General features: G+C 52.3%; 1 protein-coding gene across 1 annotated transcript in view; it reads left to right on the top strand.

Moving 5' to 3' along the window:
- The window catches only part of VWF (von Willebrand factor), a 117642-nt gene that overhangs the window by 33903 nt on the left and 64791 nt on the right, over window positions 1-18948 (top strand). Inside the window, exons 10-17 of the mRNA XM_006084318.3 lie at window positions 2162-2283; window positions 5554-5690; window positions 6171-6309; window positions 7375-7475; window positions 11761-11956; window positions 12577-12792; window positions 16291-16531; window positions 18643-18749. Coding sequence (XP_006084380.1) covers window positions 2162-2283; window positions 5554-5690; window positions 6171-6309; window positions 7375-7475; window positions 11761-11956; window positions 12577-12792; window positions 16291-16531; window positions 18643-18749 — 1259 coding nt within the window. The remainder of the gene's footprint in view (window positions 1-2161; window positions 2284-5553; window positions 5691-6170; window positions 6310-7374; window positions 7476-11760; window positions 11957-12576; window positions 12793-16290; window positions 16532-18642; window positions 18750-18948) is intronic.

Below are 18948 nucleotides of genomic sequence, written 5' to 3'. Positions count from 1 at the left end.
TTAGAAAATACCTTGCAGATATTTTCTGAAGCCTTGATGGGAGGATAACCAGCTCCAACTCTATGGTCTCCTGAGTGGTTTGATATTTTGCCAACACCACTACTAAGCTATTGCTTGCCTATTTAAAGCTCTGGCTCTGATCCTCTATTTTTTAGTTCTGGAGTTTAGTTGGTTGTTGCCTAGCCAAGCAAAGAACAGACTGGGCTTCTTTGTAGTCCCTGGAGGAGCTGAGGTTGTCTTAGAAATAAAAAGATGGGTTTTGGTTCTCTGGACTAAGATGAGAGTGTACTAGTTGTCTACTGCAGTGTAACAAATGACCCCCAAACTTAGCAAACACCGCACATCTTTTATCTCAGGGCTTCTGCATGTTAGGAGTCTGGGTGAGGCCTAAGTCACTCATGAAATTGCAGTCAAGTTATTGACTGGGCTGTGGTCTTATCTGAAGTCTCCATCAGGGTGAGGGCGTCACTCCGAAGCTCATTCATGCATAGTTGACAGGCTTTGGTCCCCCATCATGTGGACCCCTCCATGGGGCTGCCTCATGATGTGACAGCTGGCTTCCTCTAGGATGAGTGATGTCGAGAGAGTGAGGGGGAGCAGCCAAGACAGAAGCCATGGCCTTGTAAAACCCTGATCTCCAGGGTGACCTTCTTCACTTCTGTATTATATTTACTAGAAACAAGTCAACATGTCTACACACAGGTGAGGGGACCACAGAAAGATGTAAATACAGTACATGGGGACTGTAGGAGGCATCTTAGAAGCTGTCTAGCACAGTGTTGTGTATGGGGAATGGGAGGGAGAAAAAAATTGCCCAGCCAAGCAGCAGTCCATATGGGGAGGGGCAGGAGCTTCTGCGATGTGCTTTTTTATTTTTTAAAATATTTTTATTGATTTCAGGGAGGAAGGAAGAGGGAGAGAGAGATAGAAACTTCAATGATGAGAGAATCATTGATCAGCTGCCTCCTACACGCCCCACACTGGGGATCCAGCTCTCAACCTGGGCATGTGCCCTGAGCAGGAATCTAACATGACCTCCTAGTTCATATGGTTGATGCTCAACCACTGAGCCATGCCATCCGGGCTGCAGTGTACTCTTGTTCTTCATTGCTCACTCACACCTCTAATCTGGTTAGGAATTAGGGCAGCCCCAGTCGAAACTGATTTCCCCATTGCCTGCAGACTCCCTTTCTGTAGCCCTGAGCCTCTCTTTCCTTCCTCTGCAAAACATGCTGCCCAGAGCAGCTCTGCTAATTTAGTTCCCATTGAACCATAAATGTTTTGCTTAGGGTAAATGAGGAAGGAGCATGCCTATGAAGAGGAACTGACTGTTCCTTAAACAAATAAAGCTCTGGTTACGGGATTTCAGACTCCCAACAGAAGAGTGTGGAAGGTACTCCTCTGGAACTGGGCAGGTGTAAGAGGAGGGCTTTCCATTTGTGGCCCAAATCCTTTGGGCATGAGAGGTAGCATAATATTGGGGCTGGGGACATGGGCTGGGGATGCAGGCAGCCTGGCTGGAGTTCCAGTTTACCACTCGTTAGCTGGCTGACTTTTGGCAAACTGCTTAATCCTTTGCAGCCTCAGTTTCCTCACCTGTAAAACAGGGATGATAACAGCAGCTTCATCCCATGGAAAATGTTGTGACGTGACACACAGCCAGCACTCAGTAAATGTTAACTATTTTCATCTTCACAGCCACAGCCATAGCCGCTTCATCAAGCAGGTTCAGGTTGGTGCCCACAGGGGCCCAGAATGGGGAGGGGTGGTGTGAAGTGGGGTGTGGCTGGGGCAGGTGGGACAGGAGGGTAAGACAGAGCCAGAACCTACCTTGGGCTGGCGGTGTGGGCAGCCTGTGGACCTGCCTGGTCTTGAGGGGAGGTGTGGGGCCTTGGTACATTTGTTATGTATTTGGTTTGGGATAATTTCTCATGCATTCTGACATAGCCCCATCATTCAACCTTGGGTTGCCTGTTCAAGCCGCCTGTTTTGAAAGCCTCCGGGAAGGAAGGTAAACTTCCCTTCCGACTAACAGAGAAAACGATGAGTAAGCCAGGGCCCACACCTGTCCAGTGGGAGCATGCATTTCTAGGTACCCTGGAAACCTCCTGTGGCCTTGCCTCAGGCCCTGTTAGGGTTTCCGGACTCACACCTCCGTCAGGTCAGGCCAGCACATCATCGTTCATAGTCAAGGCTTCCCTCCACTCCATCTCTACATCCCGACCCAGCTGCCCACGTGGGCCCAGGATCGGGATGACATCGACTCTGACCTCATGAAGTCAGGCTCGTGAAAGGCTGCAGGAGCCAGCCTGGGGGAGGGGGAGCAGTACTGGGTGGTGTCAAGTGCTCTGTGCTCTGGAGCCAGACAGATGCCCATGTGCGAATCCCCGTTTGACTCCTTCAGGGCTTTGGGCAAGTTTTTCTCTGTGTTAGTTTCTGCATCTAGTGACCAACCAGCTCAGGGGAGCAGTAACTGAGGCGATACCCACAGAATTCTTAGAAATGCACCTTGTACATTTGGTTGAGTTTATGTGATGGTGACTTAGAGGCAGGCTTTGGTGAATTTTTCCATTGGCGGGGGGGAGTCTGAATTGCTTTGCTAGAGGTCTGTGGGCTGGTCCTTCTGTAGCTGCCTGGGTAAGGACGGACAAAAATGAGCTGAGCAGAGCAGAGCAGCCCCATGGAGGCTCCCGCACAACAAACAAAGGGTTTGCTCAGAAGAGGTACCGTGTCTCATCTGATGGGAGATGTTTTTTTCTTTTTTAGTGAGGGAGCATCTTCATTCATGTGGCAGATCTGCTTTAACTTCTGGCTGTTCTACTTTCTGTGTTATGTTAAGAATCATCTGCTTTTCATTCATTCACCAAACTTCTATTGCCCACCTTCTCTGGCTGGCGATGGGCCAGCTGTTTCCTGGGGGCTGCCTTTTGCTGATTGACTGACTGAATAGGAACATCTGTGGTGTCCTGCTCACCCCGGGCCGAGGATGGACCGAGGATGGACCCCATTGTTCTGGCTGCTGTTCCAGCTCCCAGGGCCGACTGCTCCCCAGCAGTTCACCCGTCCAGGTCCCTGGGTTTCCTGTGCTTGCAGCTCCATCCCTCAAGTGTGCTAAGGAGATAAGTTAAATAAAATATTTAGATTTCTGATTCCTGAGAAACTTTGGAACACAAAGCAGTGGGGGTCAGAGCAGGAAATCAGATCGGAGGATTAGATGCTAGCCCTGAACTTTGTGCTTTTGAATGTTTGCGCATTTTCTTGTTGACCCCTTTTTCCTGGCCATGGTCAGTCGAAGAGAATGGAAGTCCAATTACTTCTCAGATAAGAGTGCTCTTGAGAAAACAGAGGAAGGTTGGAGGGAAAATTCCCACCCATTTTATTGCAGCAAGGTCGAGGCATTTGACACAAAGGCCCAGGTCACAGTGTTTGCAGAAGATGGTGGCATTCCCGTGACATCAGTGGACGTGGAGTTCCAGCACGTTCACAATCCTTGGGAATGACCTGGCCCTTCCTATGTCCTGTTCTGCTCTGACTTCCATGAGCAGGGACCCTCGCTCCTGCCCTTCTTGGGGGACAATGCGGTGGGGAGGTGTGATCTGTTTATTTCTACTCCCAGCACGTCTGACACCATTTGTGTGTGATTCCCCTCCGCCCCCACCAACCAGTTCTCTGACTTTCTGGACACCAACGGGTGTCCTACAATTCAATTCAATTCTGACAGTAACAGACCATGCGGGTTAAGGGCCACAAGACTGCCCCCTACTTCAGATGCCAAGCACCAGCCCTGGGTCCTCAGGGTAGCTACTTCTGTCTGACTTGGCTCCAAGTTGGGAGTTCCCACAATATCCTCCCGAGTTCCGTATTTGCTAGAACGGCTCCCAGAACTCAGGCCGACACCGGACTTACTATTATAGGTTTGCTATAAAGGGCATTTTAAAGGACACATAGTGTGAGGTCTGGAAGGGTCCAGCACAGGACTTTCTGTCCTCGTGGAGTGGGGTGTGCCACCTTCCTGCCTGGATATGTTCACCAGCCTGGCAGCTCTCCAAACTCTGTTGTTTTGGGGTTTTGTGGAGATTTTATTAGGTAGGATGGCCAACTAAATCACTATTAAGTAAACCTCCCGTCCCTGAGGTTGGGGGTGATGCTGAAAGTCCCAGCCCCCTAATCATGCCTGATCTTTCTGTGACCAGGCCCACCCTGAGCCCCCCCCCGCCTCCCAAAGTGGCTCATTAGAACAAAAGACGCTCTTATACCCGGGATATTCCAGGATTTTAGAAACTATGTGTCAGGAACCAGGGACAAAGACCAAATACATCTTTCTGATCATCACAGAAGCTGATGCTGATGAGAATGGTCTGGATCCTCCCTACTTTCTCCTCATTTCTTCTGGGCTGAGTGTGCCCTCCTGACCCATGCCATGCTAGAAGGGGTCAGCTGCCCTGAGGACCAGGCAGAGGGGCACTCACCATAACCAGGGCTTCGCACCCGGACCCCTGCCTCCAACACATGCCAAAGGAAGGCCACACCTGGGTCCAAAGTGTGCCGTGTGGCCCCTGCCTATGCCTGCTGTGCCTTTCAGTGCAAACGTGGGCACAGGGCCGTGAAGCTTGCCTTTGACAGATGGGCAGCCAGAATCTCCCTGTGGCCTTTGGGGACCCCTGACTGTGACAGGGCCCAGCCCCTGCTCCTGGAGATGGGCTGGGTGGGACTGGCTATAGGACCCTGCCAGGGGAAAGTACATCAGTGCAATGGGGAGCAAGCCTCCGCTGTCTGGAGATCAGGGGTGTCCAGGTGGGGCATGGGGGCTCCCTACTTATGGAACAGCTGTGGTGTATGTCTATATGTTTCTATAGAGTAGAAAGCAAAGATGAGAGGTAATACCTCAAGGGAGGTGGGAAGGGACCCATATGCCTGCTTCAGCTTCAATGGGTCATTGTGGGTTCGGGGATGGGATTGCCCTAGGCTGGGTGGGCCATCGGGGATCACGGGAGACCCTGGTGGAGTGTCTGCATGGACACTTCCCAGGATGTGTGATCTCTGGTTCCAGGTGCACTAGGTCAGCAGCATGGGGCCAGGGGAGGATGGGTTAGCAGTTGGGTGGGGGTGAATTGAGGGCTCTGAGTTGTGGGGTGATGAAGGGGAATCCTTGTTCCCACCACAAACCTGTCAGCCTGGGCCAAGGAGATGACCTCCTGGCCCCCCATTGGCCTGACTGAAGTCCAGCATGAACTTGCCCATGAGAAGGCCTTAGAGCCGCCCTTCAGCTGAGGAGCAGGATGGGGTCCTGGCTTCGGCACTGCTGAGCTCCAAGAGGGCCCCCTCACCCTCTCATCAGCCCTCCAGGCTGGCCTTTCTGCCCACTTGCATGTGGAGACTCTCCCGGGTGGGCCAGGTCTGGAGCCCCCACGATGCCAGGGCGGCAAAGACCTCTCCTCCTCCTGACCTCCCTCTCGCCCTCCTGACCCCCTCCCCCTCCTGACCTCCCCCTCCTTACCTCCCCCCTCCTCCTGACCCTCCTCCTCCTGACCCCCCTCCTCTGTGCCCCTGCAGGAGAGTGTATCATCACAGGACAGTCCCACTTCAAGAGCTTTGATGACAGGTATTTCACCTTCAGTGGGGTCTGCCAGTACCTGCTGGCCCGGGACTGCCAGGACCACTCCTTCTCCATTGTCATAGAGACCGTGCAGGTGAGCTCAACAGGTGCCTGTCAGGAGGCAGACGGAGGAGTGATGGGGTGGGGCGAGTGGTCTCTCGTTACTGAGCTGCTGTGTACACGACCTGCTTCTTTTCTCTAGAGAACGGAGCCAAGGGGAGGACATATAGAATGTGTAGGGCTTCCCCTGAGGGTCTGAGTCCCGATTCGCTTTGGGACAATAGGCCCAAGGAATAAGAGGCCCGGGGTGCCTCATGTAAGACCAGACCCAGACAGGAAAGGGCACAAGAACCGTGGGAAGCTGGGCAGGGGGATAGGTTGGGCTCAGGACCTTCTTGCTGCACAACTCCAGGGGCACCATTCACAGCGATGGAGCTGTGACAGTGGGGTTGTCCTGTGAGAGAAAGCCAGAGGCTGTGTGGGGTTGGAGTCTTTCTCTGAGTCCAGGGGTCCTGGGCTGGGATGCTGGGCTGGTGGGGTGTGGTGACGTCACTCTGCATGCCCCTCATGGCAGTGCGCCGATGACCCTGATGCTGTCTGCACCCGCTCAGTCACTGCCCGCCTGCCCAGCCTGCACAACAGCCTGGTGAAGCTGAAGCATGGGGGAGGAATTGCCATAGATGGCCAGGATGTCCAGCTACCCCTCCTGCAAGGTGGGTCCCGCCTCCTGGCCCAGCTCCCAGAGCACCTGCCCCTCAGCCGTGCTCACTGCTTTCCCTTCTGTAGAAACGTGGGAGAGTGCTATCTCTGGAGGGCAGGCTGGGTATCCTTGGCATGCATCCCTGTAAGAATGGGCGGCTTCCTGGAGGAGGAGGACAAGTGGAGGAAGATGGCTGGATGCTGGAGACGAAGAGGCTGCTCCAGGCCTGGGAGAGAGTATAGAGGGAAAGCAGGACCCAGACGGTTCTCCACTTAGCTTGAGCCAAGGAGACAATTGAGGGTTGGGTTTCATGTTTCTGGTTCTACTTTGAGGTGGAAAAGGATCAAAGTCTGTCACCAAGAGGTTGGAGGAATGGCTGGTGATGAGTAAGACCCTTGGATGTCATGGGACAGAGCCAGGTGACCCTGTGACCCACGACAGGGAGAAATCTACCTGTCCAGTGCTTTGCCAGGCTGCGCTGTGCCATTTTGCCCAGCATGGTCTCAAACGTCACCCTCAAAGTGGCTCTCAGACCCCTCCCCTCATCTTTTTCTTCATGGCCATCGGCCCATTGTCCTGGCATTGCTCACAGCTGGTGAACTGGAGCCAGTGGGCACACAGCATGCCTGTGTGTCAGTTTAACGCTGTGTGTCTGCCCATGAGATGACATGTTCCTCCAGGGCGCACAGTATCGCTCAGCTGTGAGGACTGAGTCACTCAGTCTAGAAGGGTCGTGCAGCAGCAGACCGGCCCAAGGAATGCTTAGGCCTCAGGGGTTCGATGGAAGACAGATCCCTGGCTCAGGGCGCCTGTGCAAGCTATGGATGCACAAACCTTGGCCGCCACCTTGTGGCAATAGGGGGAATGGCAGGCTACAGCAAGAAGACAGAGGCACCTTCTTGGGGAATCCTATTTGCACTACACCCATCCTCCTGAGACCCCCTTAAGGTTCCGGGACACCTCCATCGTCCCCATAACGGATTGCTTTCATTGCTACAGTTCTTCGTGAGACAGCCCATCTCTCCCCATGCTGCCCTCTCCCCATCTCAGCCCAAATTCTGGCCCTGCTCGGTTTTAGGTGACCTCCGCATCCAGCACACCGTGTTGGCCTCTGTGCGCCTCAGCTACGGGGAAGACCTGCAGATGGACTGGGATGGCCGCGGGAGACTGCTGGTGAAGGTAGGCCCTCGGATCACTGCCTCCCCGCAGTCCAGCCTTACAAAGTGCCCCTTGTGCTGTGGGCAGAGTGGCTTTGTGTGTGGGAGAAGAATTCATTTCTCCGCAGGCCCTATGCCCCCAGAGGGAAGAACAGGCCTCTCTTGTTTACCAGAGGCTGGTGTTTGCTGTCTGGACGCTCCTTGTTTGTCCTAGGGGTTCTCACGCCTGGGGTTCTGGTACCCCCCAGGGCCTTCCGAGGAGGTGGGCTCCCAAGGGGCTGGGAAGGGCAGATTTGCTGCCCGGCCTCTTGGCTGCAACAAAACCTGGGAGCAGGGGTGTCCCTGGGGCAGCAAGGGAAGAGCCAGATTGGCACTCACAGCCAAGCCTGTGTTGTGCACCCATAGGGGACAAAGCCGTCCCACTGCCCAGGGAGGGGTGCACTGGGAATCACCAGATCCCGCACCCGGGCCCTGGGCCTGTGCAGTCCAGGGCCACTTCCCCTTGCTCTCTGTAGTGATGGGGTCACAGTTAGATAGCGATCTCTATATTTTTTTTTGGAATTGTCACTGCCATTTTATAAACAAAGCAACCAGGGCTCCTGGGGGTTGGGAGGCGTGTCCAGTGCTGCACACTGGCTGGCGGCAGAGCCCAGCAGCTCTCTGGGTGGCAACCTGCCCACTAGACCAGTCCTGCTCCCTTTTTGGTCTTCAGGTGCCTTTGTCCTTTAAAAAATGATTGAGCACCTCAAGAACTCTTATGAAGTTTATATCTACCGATATTTACCAGATTAGAAGTTAAACCAGAGACATTTAAAATATGTACTTAGGAATTCATTTAGAAATAACAATAATAAACCCACTACCCATTAATATAAATAACATTTTTCGGGGGTGAGGAAACTTTTTCCCAAAACAAAAAGCATTGAGAAGAATACCCTTGTTCTACAATTCTGCAGATTTCTTTAATGGCTGGCTTAATAGAAGACAGCTGGTCTCATAGCCACTTCTGTATTCAATCTTTGCGATATTACTTGTCATGTTGCCTCTGGGAAATACCACTTCACACTTATAAGAGCATGAGAGGGACAAAGCCAGACACTGTCTTTGTGTTACTATGAAAATATTTTGGCCTGCAGGGTCCCTGGAAAGGGCATCAGAGACCCTCCGAGACCACACTCTGAGAACCATTGCCCTATGTCATTCCTAGGATCCCTGCAGAGTCCCCTCTGTGTCCCCGAGTACCAGGTTCCACAGGGCTTGAGGGTATAATACTGTGACGGGCGTCTAGGGTGTCCCCGATGAGTTCCTGGCGTCCTCCATCCTGATGACGTCATGTTCTTTCTCTTGTTTTAAAGTCCCCAGGAGAGTTCCAAATTAACTTCCTTCCCCCCCCCCCCCTTTTGTAAAAAATAAACCCTATGACCACAGCCCATAGAGCACGAGGAGATCTTGTCAGCCCCTCATTTACAGTTGGAAATAAAGACCCATCATTTTTGGAGCAAGAAAGTGACTTGCCCAGTCCCATGGCTATTTGGTTACAGAGTGAGGACTGGGACTTGGGTTTCTAACGTCACCTCCTGCTTACTTGTCTTGAAAGGAGGTGTCTCAATAGCATGTCACTTTCTCAGGAACCTGCCCTCCCCACAGAGGGCGCTCTCCATCTGTGTGATTTCTCCCTGAGTCAGCAGGCCTATACGTCTTGTCCGGGTGGCTGTTCTCTTCGGGTTTCTCTGTTCTCTCTCTCTCCGGAGAAGACTCTTTCTGTGGGAATGGAATGCAGGGTTGTCTTTGGGGCTGGGTTTCAGTCCGTTTAGCTAACAGAAGGAGGACTCCACTGGTCAAGATTCAGGACAGGAGCAGATGACCCTGTGGCTGTGGGAACGCCCTCGGTGTTTTGGTCTGGAGGACAAAAGGGGGCATTTGTGGATGGACCAGGAGGCAGGCGCATCACCGTGCTGACTCCGGGGTTTGTGGGGGCTGCCCAGTGGAGGACTCTAGCTGAAGACAGGTCACGGGGAGGAGCAGGGTGAGCACACCTAACAGAGAGGAGGCCGGCCAGGTGCTGTGGGGGCTCCCTGCTCTCCTTTCAGCCTGTGAGGTATAGAGCCCCATCCCTGAGGGCCAGGTGGTCCAGGCAGCCGGGCTCTGCTGGTTGAGACCCAGGGCCCAACTCAGCCATAGCACCTCTGACAGTTATCAGAAGTGTCACTGATCCGAGGTTAATTTCAAATAGCAAGAGTATTCTGGAAGTCTCTGGTGTTGGGCTAATGTAGGGCTGGTGGCCAGCCCCTGCCTGATGTCCATGGATACACCCACTCTTCATCCCGGGGCAAGCTGACCCCTGCGACAGGCCAAGGGGATGGAAGAAGATATCATTTAAAGAGTGGGGCATGGGAGTGATGGCAGGCCTGGAGGGATGAACAGGAGGGCACTTCGGGAGTAGAAGGTCACTGAGGCCTGAGAATGAGGAGGAAAGAGAGGGTGCTGAGATGCAGGTGAGGAGGAAGAGTTGTCACCGATTTTGCTGCTTTGCTCAGGGCTGGCCCTGACTGCTGGCATTGCATTTCAGCCTCACTCATTCATTCATGAACTCATTCAGTCATTTGTTCAAGCATTCATTTCTTCAACACATACTTACTGCGTGTCCACGGGCACCACTGGCAAGGCTGAGGTTACAACAGTGAAACAAAACAGACAAGAATCCTTGCTTCATTTAGTGTAAATTCCAGTGGGGGAGACAGACAATAAACAAAACCAACAAGTAAATTAGATCATGTATTAGAAGGTGGTAAATCCTGGGGAGATCAATAAAGCAGAGGAGGGGGCAAGAAGTGCCAGGGCCAAGAGGAGTTACATTTTAAATAGGACGGTCAGGGGAGGGCTGGGTGCCTCGGGGGCCAACACTTGATCATTGTAAAGCAAACAAGGAACCATACTCCACCCTCTTTCGCATTAATGATATTTACTTGGATACACTTTTTATGGGTCCAGAACCTTCCGCTAGATAGTTCCTCCTCCATTTTGTTAAATCAGAGCTGGAAGCTGGAAGGGTGTCATCCAAGAGATGACCACACAGGGTCCAGGCCAAGCATGAGGGTTTCAGAACACAGGGACCCCGTTCAGCTGCATGGATTACATGCAGGGCAGCAGACTGGACTTGGGGCCCCACCCCTGTGCAATTTTTAAACCAGGCTCTCTCAATACACACCAGCGATGCCCCAGAGAGACGGGCTCGACTCCCAGCTTGTCCGAGTGTGCACTTTGAGTGTAGAAGCATGAGAAGGAGCCACATGCCAATGGCCTGGAGTTGGACCCCAGGACCCCCCCAGGTCACCCTCCAGAGGGTGCTCCAGAGACCCCCACCTCCTCCAATCACAACCCCTAGAGACCCCACCTCCTCCAATCACAACCCCTAGAGACCCCACCTCCTCCAATCGCAACCCCTAGAGACCTCACCTCCTCCAATCGCAACCCCTAGAGACCTCACCTCCTCCAATCGCAACCCCTAGAGTCCTCGTGGCTCAGGGCCTTTTCTCTTCAGTGACACTCAGTGGCCAAGTGAAGTACAGATGGGAAGGTGTTATTCTTTTTTAAAATATATATTTTTATTGATTTCAGAGAGGAAGGGAGAGGGAGAAATAGAAACACCAATGACGAGAATCATTGCCTCCTGCACGCCCCTCTACTGGGGATGGAGGGCATGTGCCCTGACCGGGAATTGAATCCTGACTTCCTGATTCATAGGTTGAAGCTCAACCACTTAACCACGCCAGTGGGGCCGGAAGGTGTTATTCTTTGTCACCAAATGTGAGCTCTGGGAGGACTTGACCCATAGCCGACTCAGCCTCTTTGGCCCCCATGTGTGACCGATATGAATGCCCAATAAAGACATTGACTTTACACTTGATTCCCGTGGGTGACAGGGCCCATTGGCACAGGCATCTGCTCTGACAGGCGAGGGTGGCGTCAACCTGGCTACTGGTCCCAGCTCCCTACCTCAGGCAAGCCCCTCTCCCTCCCTTGGACTCGGTGTCGCCATCAGTAAATGACTGCATGTTCTCTAAAATGCCGCGCAGCAGCCGGGTCTCTTACTGCTGGTTTAAGAACGGGCTTGGAGCTGGTGGGAAACCATCCTGCGCTCAGCTCTTCTCTTCCTCCTGCAGCTCAGGGCTTAGCTGCGGTCCTAACTTCGTACGCATCTCTCACCCGGGGAGCGGGAGCGTTTGTTATTAAAGCCACCTCTCTAGCGAAAGGAGGCTGCGGCTGCATCTGCGGCAGCTGCTCCAAGGCGGCCTCTCTCCCCGCAGCTGTCCCCGGTCTACGCGGGGAGGACCTGCGGCCTGTGCGGGAACTACAACGGCAACAAGGGCGACGACTTCCGCACGCCCGCGGGCCTGGTGGAGCCCCTGGTGGAGGACTTCGGGAACGCGTGGAAGCTGCACGCGGACTGCGCGGACCTGCGGCAGCAGCACAGCGACCCCTGCAAGCTCAACCCGCGCCTGGGTACGTGCGGGAGCCCGCGGAAAGCGAGGTCCCCGCGGAGCCCCGAGATCCCCACGTTCCCGCGCGCTCCACGGGGCGGGGCGCCCGGCGCTGGGGGAGGGAAGCGCTGGGTTTTTTTTCCCCCACCAGCATTTGGTGATCAGCATTTGATGATCCACCCCCCCGTGGGCCAGATTCTGGGAAAGGAAAGAACAGGATGTAGTTCCCGCCCCTGGACCTTCTCAGTCTGTCGGGGCAGCAGCCACCAAACTGAATTAAATTATCGTCAGATAAATGCACTGGAGGGGCCTTTTGCAGAGTCGTCTGCTGGGACATGTCAGCCCGACGCGAAGGTCCCCAGCTTACCCGGCCCATCGTGGCACTATTTCTCCCCCTGCCAGGTGGTGTGCCCTGGGCATACAGCCTCTTATGAATTTAAGCCGAATGTAATTAGGAAGGATATTGACCAGGGAAGAAAAATCACAGAGCTAAGGGGTGTTTCGGCGGCATGTACTGCGGAGGGAGAAGCTGGGATGAGGATCGCAGAGTAGGAGACCACGTTATCCCTGGGGGCGCGGGGCACCCAGGCCGTGGCCGTGCCCTCGCTAAGCCCGGCTCCCCGTCTCTCCCCTCCCCCACAGCCAAGTTCGCGGAGGAGGCGTGCTCTCTCCTGACGTCCCCCAAGTTCGAGGCCTGCCACCACGCCGTGGGCCCGCTGCCCTACCTGCAGAACTGTCACTACGACGTCTGCTCCTGCTCCGACGGCCGGGACTGCCTGTGCAGCGCCGTGGCCAACTACGCCGCTGCCTGTGCCCGGAAAGGGGTGCACGTCGCGTGGCGGGAGCCCAGCTTCTGTGGTGGGTGCTCTCCCTGCCTGCCACCCCCTCCCCGAAACCCAACAGAATCTGCCGCGGATGCCCTTCCTCTTCATGCACGTGGCCTTTACTCTGCTCTGTCCACATTCCTGCATTCTGAACCGGGACCAGGGGCATCTGACAGGCATAGCGTGTGGGGACAGTTCATTTGCAGCCACATTGCCTTCCCATCTCCCAGCAGGACACGGGGCAGGAGGGTGGGGTAGGGGGGGACTGGCTCACTCATAGGACAGCCTGGCTACTCCCGCTGTTTCAGGAGGGCAAGTTGGACCCCTTACCTGGAGGCCTAGATCATTGGTGTCCCTGCCAAGCTGAGATTGCCTGTGGCTGCTGCCACCTAGTGTTGGCTGCATGTATGGCCAGACTGTGGAGTGAGTGGGTCCCTGCATCCCTGGAAGGTCTGATGAAGGCAAGGGGACAGGCACGCGCCAATCCTTTGCTCTTAAGTTCCAGCGAAACATCGGTGGATTCCTGGCCCAAATCTCGGGCATTGTATAAAGTCGTGTGCAGTGGAATGACACCATTAGAGTCTCACTCTGCCCTGTTAGTTCTGGCAGGAGAGTTGGATCTGCCCCATGCTCCGGTCCCCCGAATGGATGGGTTGTGCTCACTTTCTGTTGTTAATGTAGTTGCTCAGGGGATAATTGCTGAGTGCCCAGTGTGGTGAGGAAATGGCAGTCGCATAGAACCTGAATCTTCCTTTTTGAGACACAGATGGGTCTGGTTCCCTACTAGTTTCCTAACACACTGAGTGAAATGATACTTAGGTTACTGCAGGGGCAACCAAGGAAGGCTTTCTGGAGGTGGCATACTAGGTTAGGTTTTTAAAATACTTTTTTTTTTTTTTGGCATAAAAGAGTTGTTTCCATGCTAGAATGGTAGTATGATGCATAGAAGTGAGGAAGGTATTCCGGAAGGATACGGTGTGGTGGATATTGTCATTTTTAGGGCTAGGTAGATGTGTTTGGAGACAAAAATTTGGTGGTCTTGACAGAAGCAGGAAAATAGGAGCTATGAGGAATAGTGAAATGACTTAATATCATGTATTTGAAGAGGAGTTTAGGTATGGGGTTTATTGAACCAACTCATGTTTTGAGTCAAAGCAATCCCACAAAAAAGCTGAGGCCTTCTGGCTACTTGCCTGTCACTTGCCAGCATGAGATCTTGAGCCCTTCACTTCCCTGTCCAGACTTTAGGTCCTCATGAGTGTTTGCTGTTTAGAAATTGGGGAAAGTAATGAGGGGTAAATGATGTGATGTTTGTGAATCTGCTTTGCTTGTCCAGCAATATTAGAAATGATGCCTGATCAGTGTGCGATAGCATCTGAAGGACTTCCTACTTTAGGACATTCTCCCAGAATGCTGAGGGCTTACCGAAATATTCTTTAATCACCCAAGAGCAGCTGTTCTTAGCCTCCACGGATAACAGCTTTCATAGGGACTGAGATTGGATTAGAGAGTTCCCTGACTCCTGAGGCTTTAAGATACGGAAGAGAAATCTGTCTCTATGGGTTTATGTGGAGGTGAACCAGATGGCCTTGGGTTGGTCTTCTGAGCCCAAGGAGGGTGGGCAGGACTCTTGGATTCATCCTGTTTCTCACTTTGCCTTTCTGAGAAAAAAACAGCTCCCTAAATCACTGACTCCATCCAGAAAGAGCGGTCACACCCACTGGGGACACTCATGGAGCAAGGACTGATCACATACTAGTAGCTGCTTTGTGGGCTCCTTGAAGGCAGGGACCAAGCTTTACCATCTCTGCATCCCTGAGCCTAGCACAGCCCTTGGCACACAGTGGGAGCACACTGAGATGGAGCTGTGCATTCTTCTGGGGAAGGAACCATTTAACGCGGCTCCAAGCCAGCTCTAGCGACACCCGTCAGAGCATAAAAGCAGCTCTTGGGTCCAGCTGCTCCTTTAATGGGTGAAATGCGCCCTTATCATGGTGGGTTCAATGGACTGAAAGGGACTTCCATCTTTATTGCCCAACACACCCCATCTTCACCCACCCTTGCCCTAATTATTTACCCAATGACCTGACCTCTCTGCTGGTCCAGAGGAAAATCTATATGTAATATGGTTACAGAGCCCCCTCCCTCCCCAGCTACCCTCAAATGCCAGGCCCAGAGCAGATGCAGGAGGGGAGGCTGTGGGGCACCTCTGGAGAGGCCCCCCTCATTTCTGAGGTTCAGGGCAGGGCTGTCTTTTACAGCTTCTGTGAAATGCTCCGCCAGTGGGCTTCGAGGTAGAAATGGATTCTAACAGAGGGGAAGGATCCTAATGGCCCCAGGAGCAGTGTCCCCAGAGCGAGGGTCTCATTTCTTGGACAACAGCTGATTGGCAACAGGGAAGCGGTTTGCTCCCACACCTCCCAGTAAAGAATTGCATCATCGGGGTGCCCATGAGACTGCTGGGAGCACAGAGGGTAGGTTATGTGTCCGCCAGAATCCAGGAGGGCTGGTCTCTCAGGCCCAGACCTTCTTCTGGAACACCCCTCCCACCTGAGCTGGGGCTACGTCTCCAGGGTAATCATAACGCAATAACAGCAGGGAACATTTGCCCTGGGCCAGGCATTCCTCTGAACACGTTAGCTCACGTAACTGCCCCAACAATCCAGGTGGGTACTGTCATCATATTCCAGGGAGGACACTACTCAAAGTCACCTCGCTAACTGATGGCAGAACTGGGGCTTGAACCCAGGAATTTGGGTTACAGAACCCCCTCTCTTAGCTACTTTGCCGTACTTCCTTCTGCCTTTTGTCTGTTGTGCTATTTCTATGTGGGAGGCCAGGGAGAGGGAGGCTGTGGGCACGTGGGTGCTGCCCACTTCGCTGGAATCAGTCTGAGTGTCCCTGCTCTATGTGACTGGTGTGTCCCCAAAAGCATGGCTCCTAAGGGAGTGTTACCTTTTTAGAGCCTAATGGTTAGGAGCATGAGCTTTTGGTTCACAGAGAGCTGGGTTCCCATCTTGCCTCTGCTCTGCCTTCGAGGCATGACCCTGACAAGTCACTTAGCTTAAGTGACAGTTTTCTTATCAGTAGAAAGGGGGATATGAGATCTAACTCACTGCAAGAGGTGTGAAAGGCATAAAACTTGTGTAAAGAGCAGGCTATGCAATAGGTGCTCAAAAAATTATGGCCATTATGTTATTATCATCATGGGAGAAATGCCCTTGCCCATTAATCCTTGTTCCTTTTAATATTCACAGCTTCACTACCCAGCAGGATCTCTACTATGTCCCAGGTTTTGAGGATTCAGCGATGACTAGCATGGCCCTTCTGGTTACGCAGAGAAAATATGTGTATCCCTAATTATAATAGACATTTGTGAGCATAAAGATACACTTTTGCTCATAGTGGGGAAAAAAAGCAGTGACCATACAGATATAATTGGGGAGGCGGGGTCACAGCTGCAAGGGGCAACCCCAAGTCCTTGTCATCTTAATGTTCCCACTGAGCCCTCCTTCCTCTCCCTCTCTCCTAGCGCTGAGCTGCCCACAGGGTCAGGTGTACCTGCAGTGTGGGACCCCCTGCAACATGACCTGCCGCTCCCTCTCTTACCCGGATGAGGAATGCACCGAGCTCTGCCTGGAGGGCTGCTTCTGTCCCCCGGGGCTCTACCTGGATGAGAGGGGAGACTGCGTGCCCAAGTCCCAGTGCCCCTGTTACTATGATGGTGAGATCTTCCAGCCTGAAGACATCTTCTCAGACCACCACACCATGTGGTAAGTGTAAGCACCAGGGAAAGGAAAATGGTCCCCCAAGTCCTTCATTTCACAGATGGGTAAGCTGAGGCCTCAGAACGGGAGTGACTTGTCTGCAGTTGCACAGGAAGTCAGAGCAGAGCTGGGACTGCGCCCAGGTCTTCTGACTTTCTTGCTACTCGGGAAACTAGAACTGCGGGCTGGCAATAGGATTCCTTGATTTTTATTGCCAACGATCATGTGTTGGGCCCTTTTCTAGAACATGAAACGGGGGCTCTCCTTGTCCCTCTCCCCTTCAGCCTCTTGTCAGTGTCTCAGGTTGAAACATTTGAACCAGAAGAAAAGACATCACAGAAGTGTTGCCTCAGTGGTGCATTGCTGTCCCGACTGGCTTGTGCATGTTCTTGAAAAATAGCTCTAAATAGTGCTTGCTTCTTGCTGCCCTTCGTCCAGGCCCTCTGTCACGGCCAGTTTCCGCAGGGTTGTCATGGTCACAGAAAAAATTTGTAGCAGAAGCTTTGTTGGGCAAACACTTCCTTGGCATCTGCTCAGTCCCTGGTGCTGGGCTAGAGACAGGGCATCTAAAGATGAACAGACAGTGTGGGCCCCAAGGGAGCTGACAGTCTACTAGGGAGAACAGTTAAAATGTCCTGATTCTGGAAAATTTCACACAGACATAAAAGAGAGAGAATAGTGTAAGGGGCCCTAATGCATTCATCCCAGCTTCAGTGATTATCAACACTTGGTCATTCTTAGTTTATCTATTCCCTCCTCCCCTTTGAGGCTGGAATAGTTTACAGAAAACCCGAGCTACTACCTCATTTCATGTGAAAATACTTCAATATGTATTTCTAATAGATAGTATTTATAAAAACCTAACATTAACAATAGTTCCTTGATAACATTTAACATTCAATCCATGTTCACTTTTTTCCTGATTGTCTCAAAATGTCTATTTTTAATTGGTTCATTTGAATCAAGGTTCAAACAAGGTCTGCATGTTGCATTTGATATAAAACTTTTCTCATTATTCCAGTGAGATTAACTTGCAGCCCCTCTTAATTATTGTACCCCCAACAGGCTGTTTACACTTGTATTAAAGCAATTGTGGCCATTAGACTTGGGTTTCAGTGAAATGTGTTGATTATCCTTCTAGAGCCAGGGGTGGGCAAACTTTTTGACTCGAGGGCCACAATGGGTTCTTAAACTGGACTGGAGGGCCGGAACAAAAGCATGGAGGGAGTGTTTGTGTGAACTAATATAAATTCAAAGTAAACATCATTACATAAAAGGGTACGGTCTTTTTTTTTTTTTTAGTTTTATTCATTTCAAACAGGCCGGATCCGGCCCGCGGGCCATAGTTTGCCCACGGCTGTAATCTAGACTGTGACCTCCCCAAGGGTAGAGAACATATGTCAGACCCAGATCCCCAACACCTAATACAGTTCTGGCAAAAAGTAGGTAGAACCAATGTTTTGAACCAATATAACTAATATTAATAGAACCAATATAACTAATATTTGGTAGACTCACCATAACAGAGACAAAAATCTCTACTCCTTCAGAACAGGAGAAGATTGCTCATGGTGTGGTTCCCCCAGAGTGAGTAATCCAAGAGAGATGGAAGCCACAGTCTTTTATAACCTCATCTTAAGTGACATATGGGATGTCGCTGCTGCCATGTACTGTTGGTCACACAGACCAAACTTGGTACAGTCGGGGAGGGGGTTATACCAGGGTGTGGCTACCAGGATGTGGGGATCATTGGGGACCATTTAGGAGACTAGATGCCAGGAAAACAGATACCCATGTTAGGGGACAGGGCTGGGATTGGAAGATAGAAATAAAATAAAAAATTAAAAATCGAGTCCTTTATGCAAAGCCTATGCTGGATACTGGGGATAAAATGGTGAGCAAGAGCAGTCATGGCTTCTGCGTTCTTGGATCTTATAGTCCAGTGACAGAGAGAGAGAGAGAGAGAAAGATATGTTAACCAATAAAAACCCAAATATATGTCAAGCTACAGTGTGCTAAGTTCTAGGAAAAGGAGCCCAGAGTGAGTGGGAGGCCAGGAGACAGAGGTGGTGGTTGTAGCGACTCTTGCAAAGCTGGGATGTGTTTTTCCTCTGCAGCTACTGTGAGGACGGCTTCATGCACTGCAGCACGAGCGGAGCCCCGGGAAGCCTGTTGCCACAGCACATTGTCTTCAGCGGTCCCCTCGGTCCCCTGTCTCACCGCAGTGAGTACTGGCCCCTGGAAGGGCGCTTCCTCCCGCTGCCCAGACTTCTCATGCATGGAGGCGGGAGAGGGCTGGGCTGCTGCACGAGGTGCGTGTCCATTCAGATACGGGTCAGGATCGCCACTATTTCTGTTTCTCAGGACTAGACACACCTTTCTTTGTATGTGTGAACCCAAGTTGTTAAGGCAGGAAGAATTTC

This window comes from Myotis lucifugus, unplaced genomic scaffold, assembly GCF_000147115.1.
Source record: "Myotis lucifugus unplaced genomic scaffold, Myoluc2.0 scaffold_10, whole genome shotgun sequence".
NCBI lineage: Eukaryota > Metazoa > Chordata > Mammalia > Chiroptera > Vespertilionidae > Myotis > Myotis lucifugus.
This window is presented reverse-complemented; position numbering and strand designations above follow the sequence as displayed.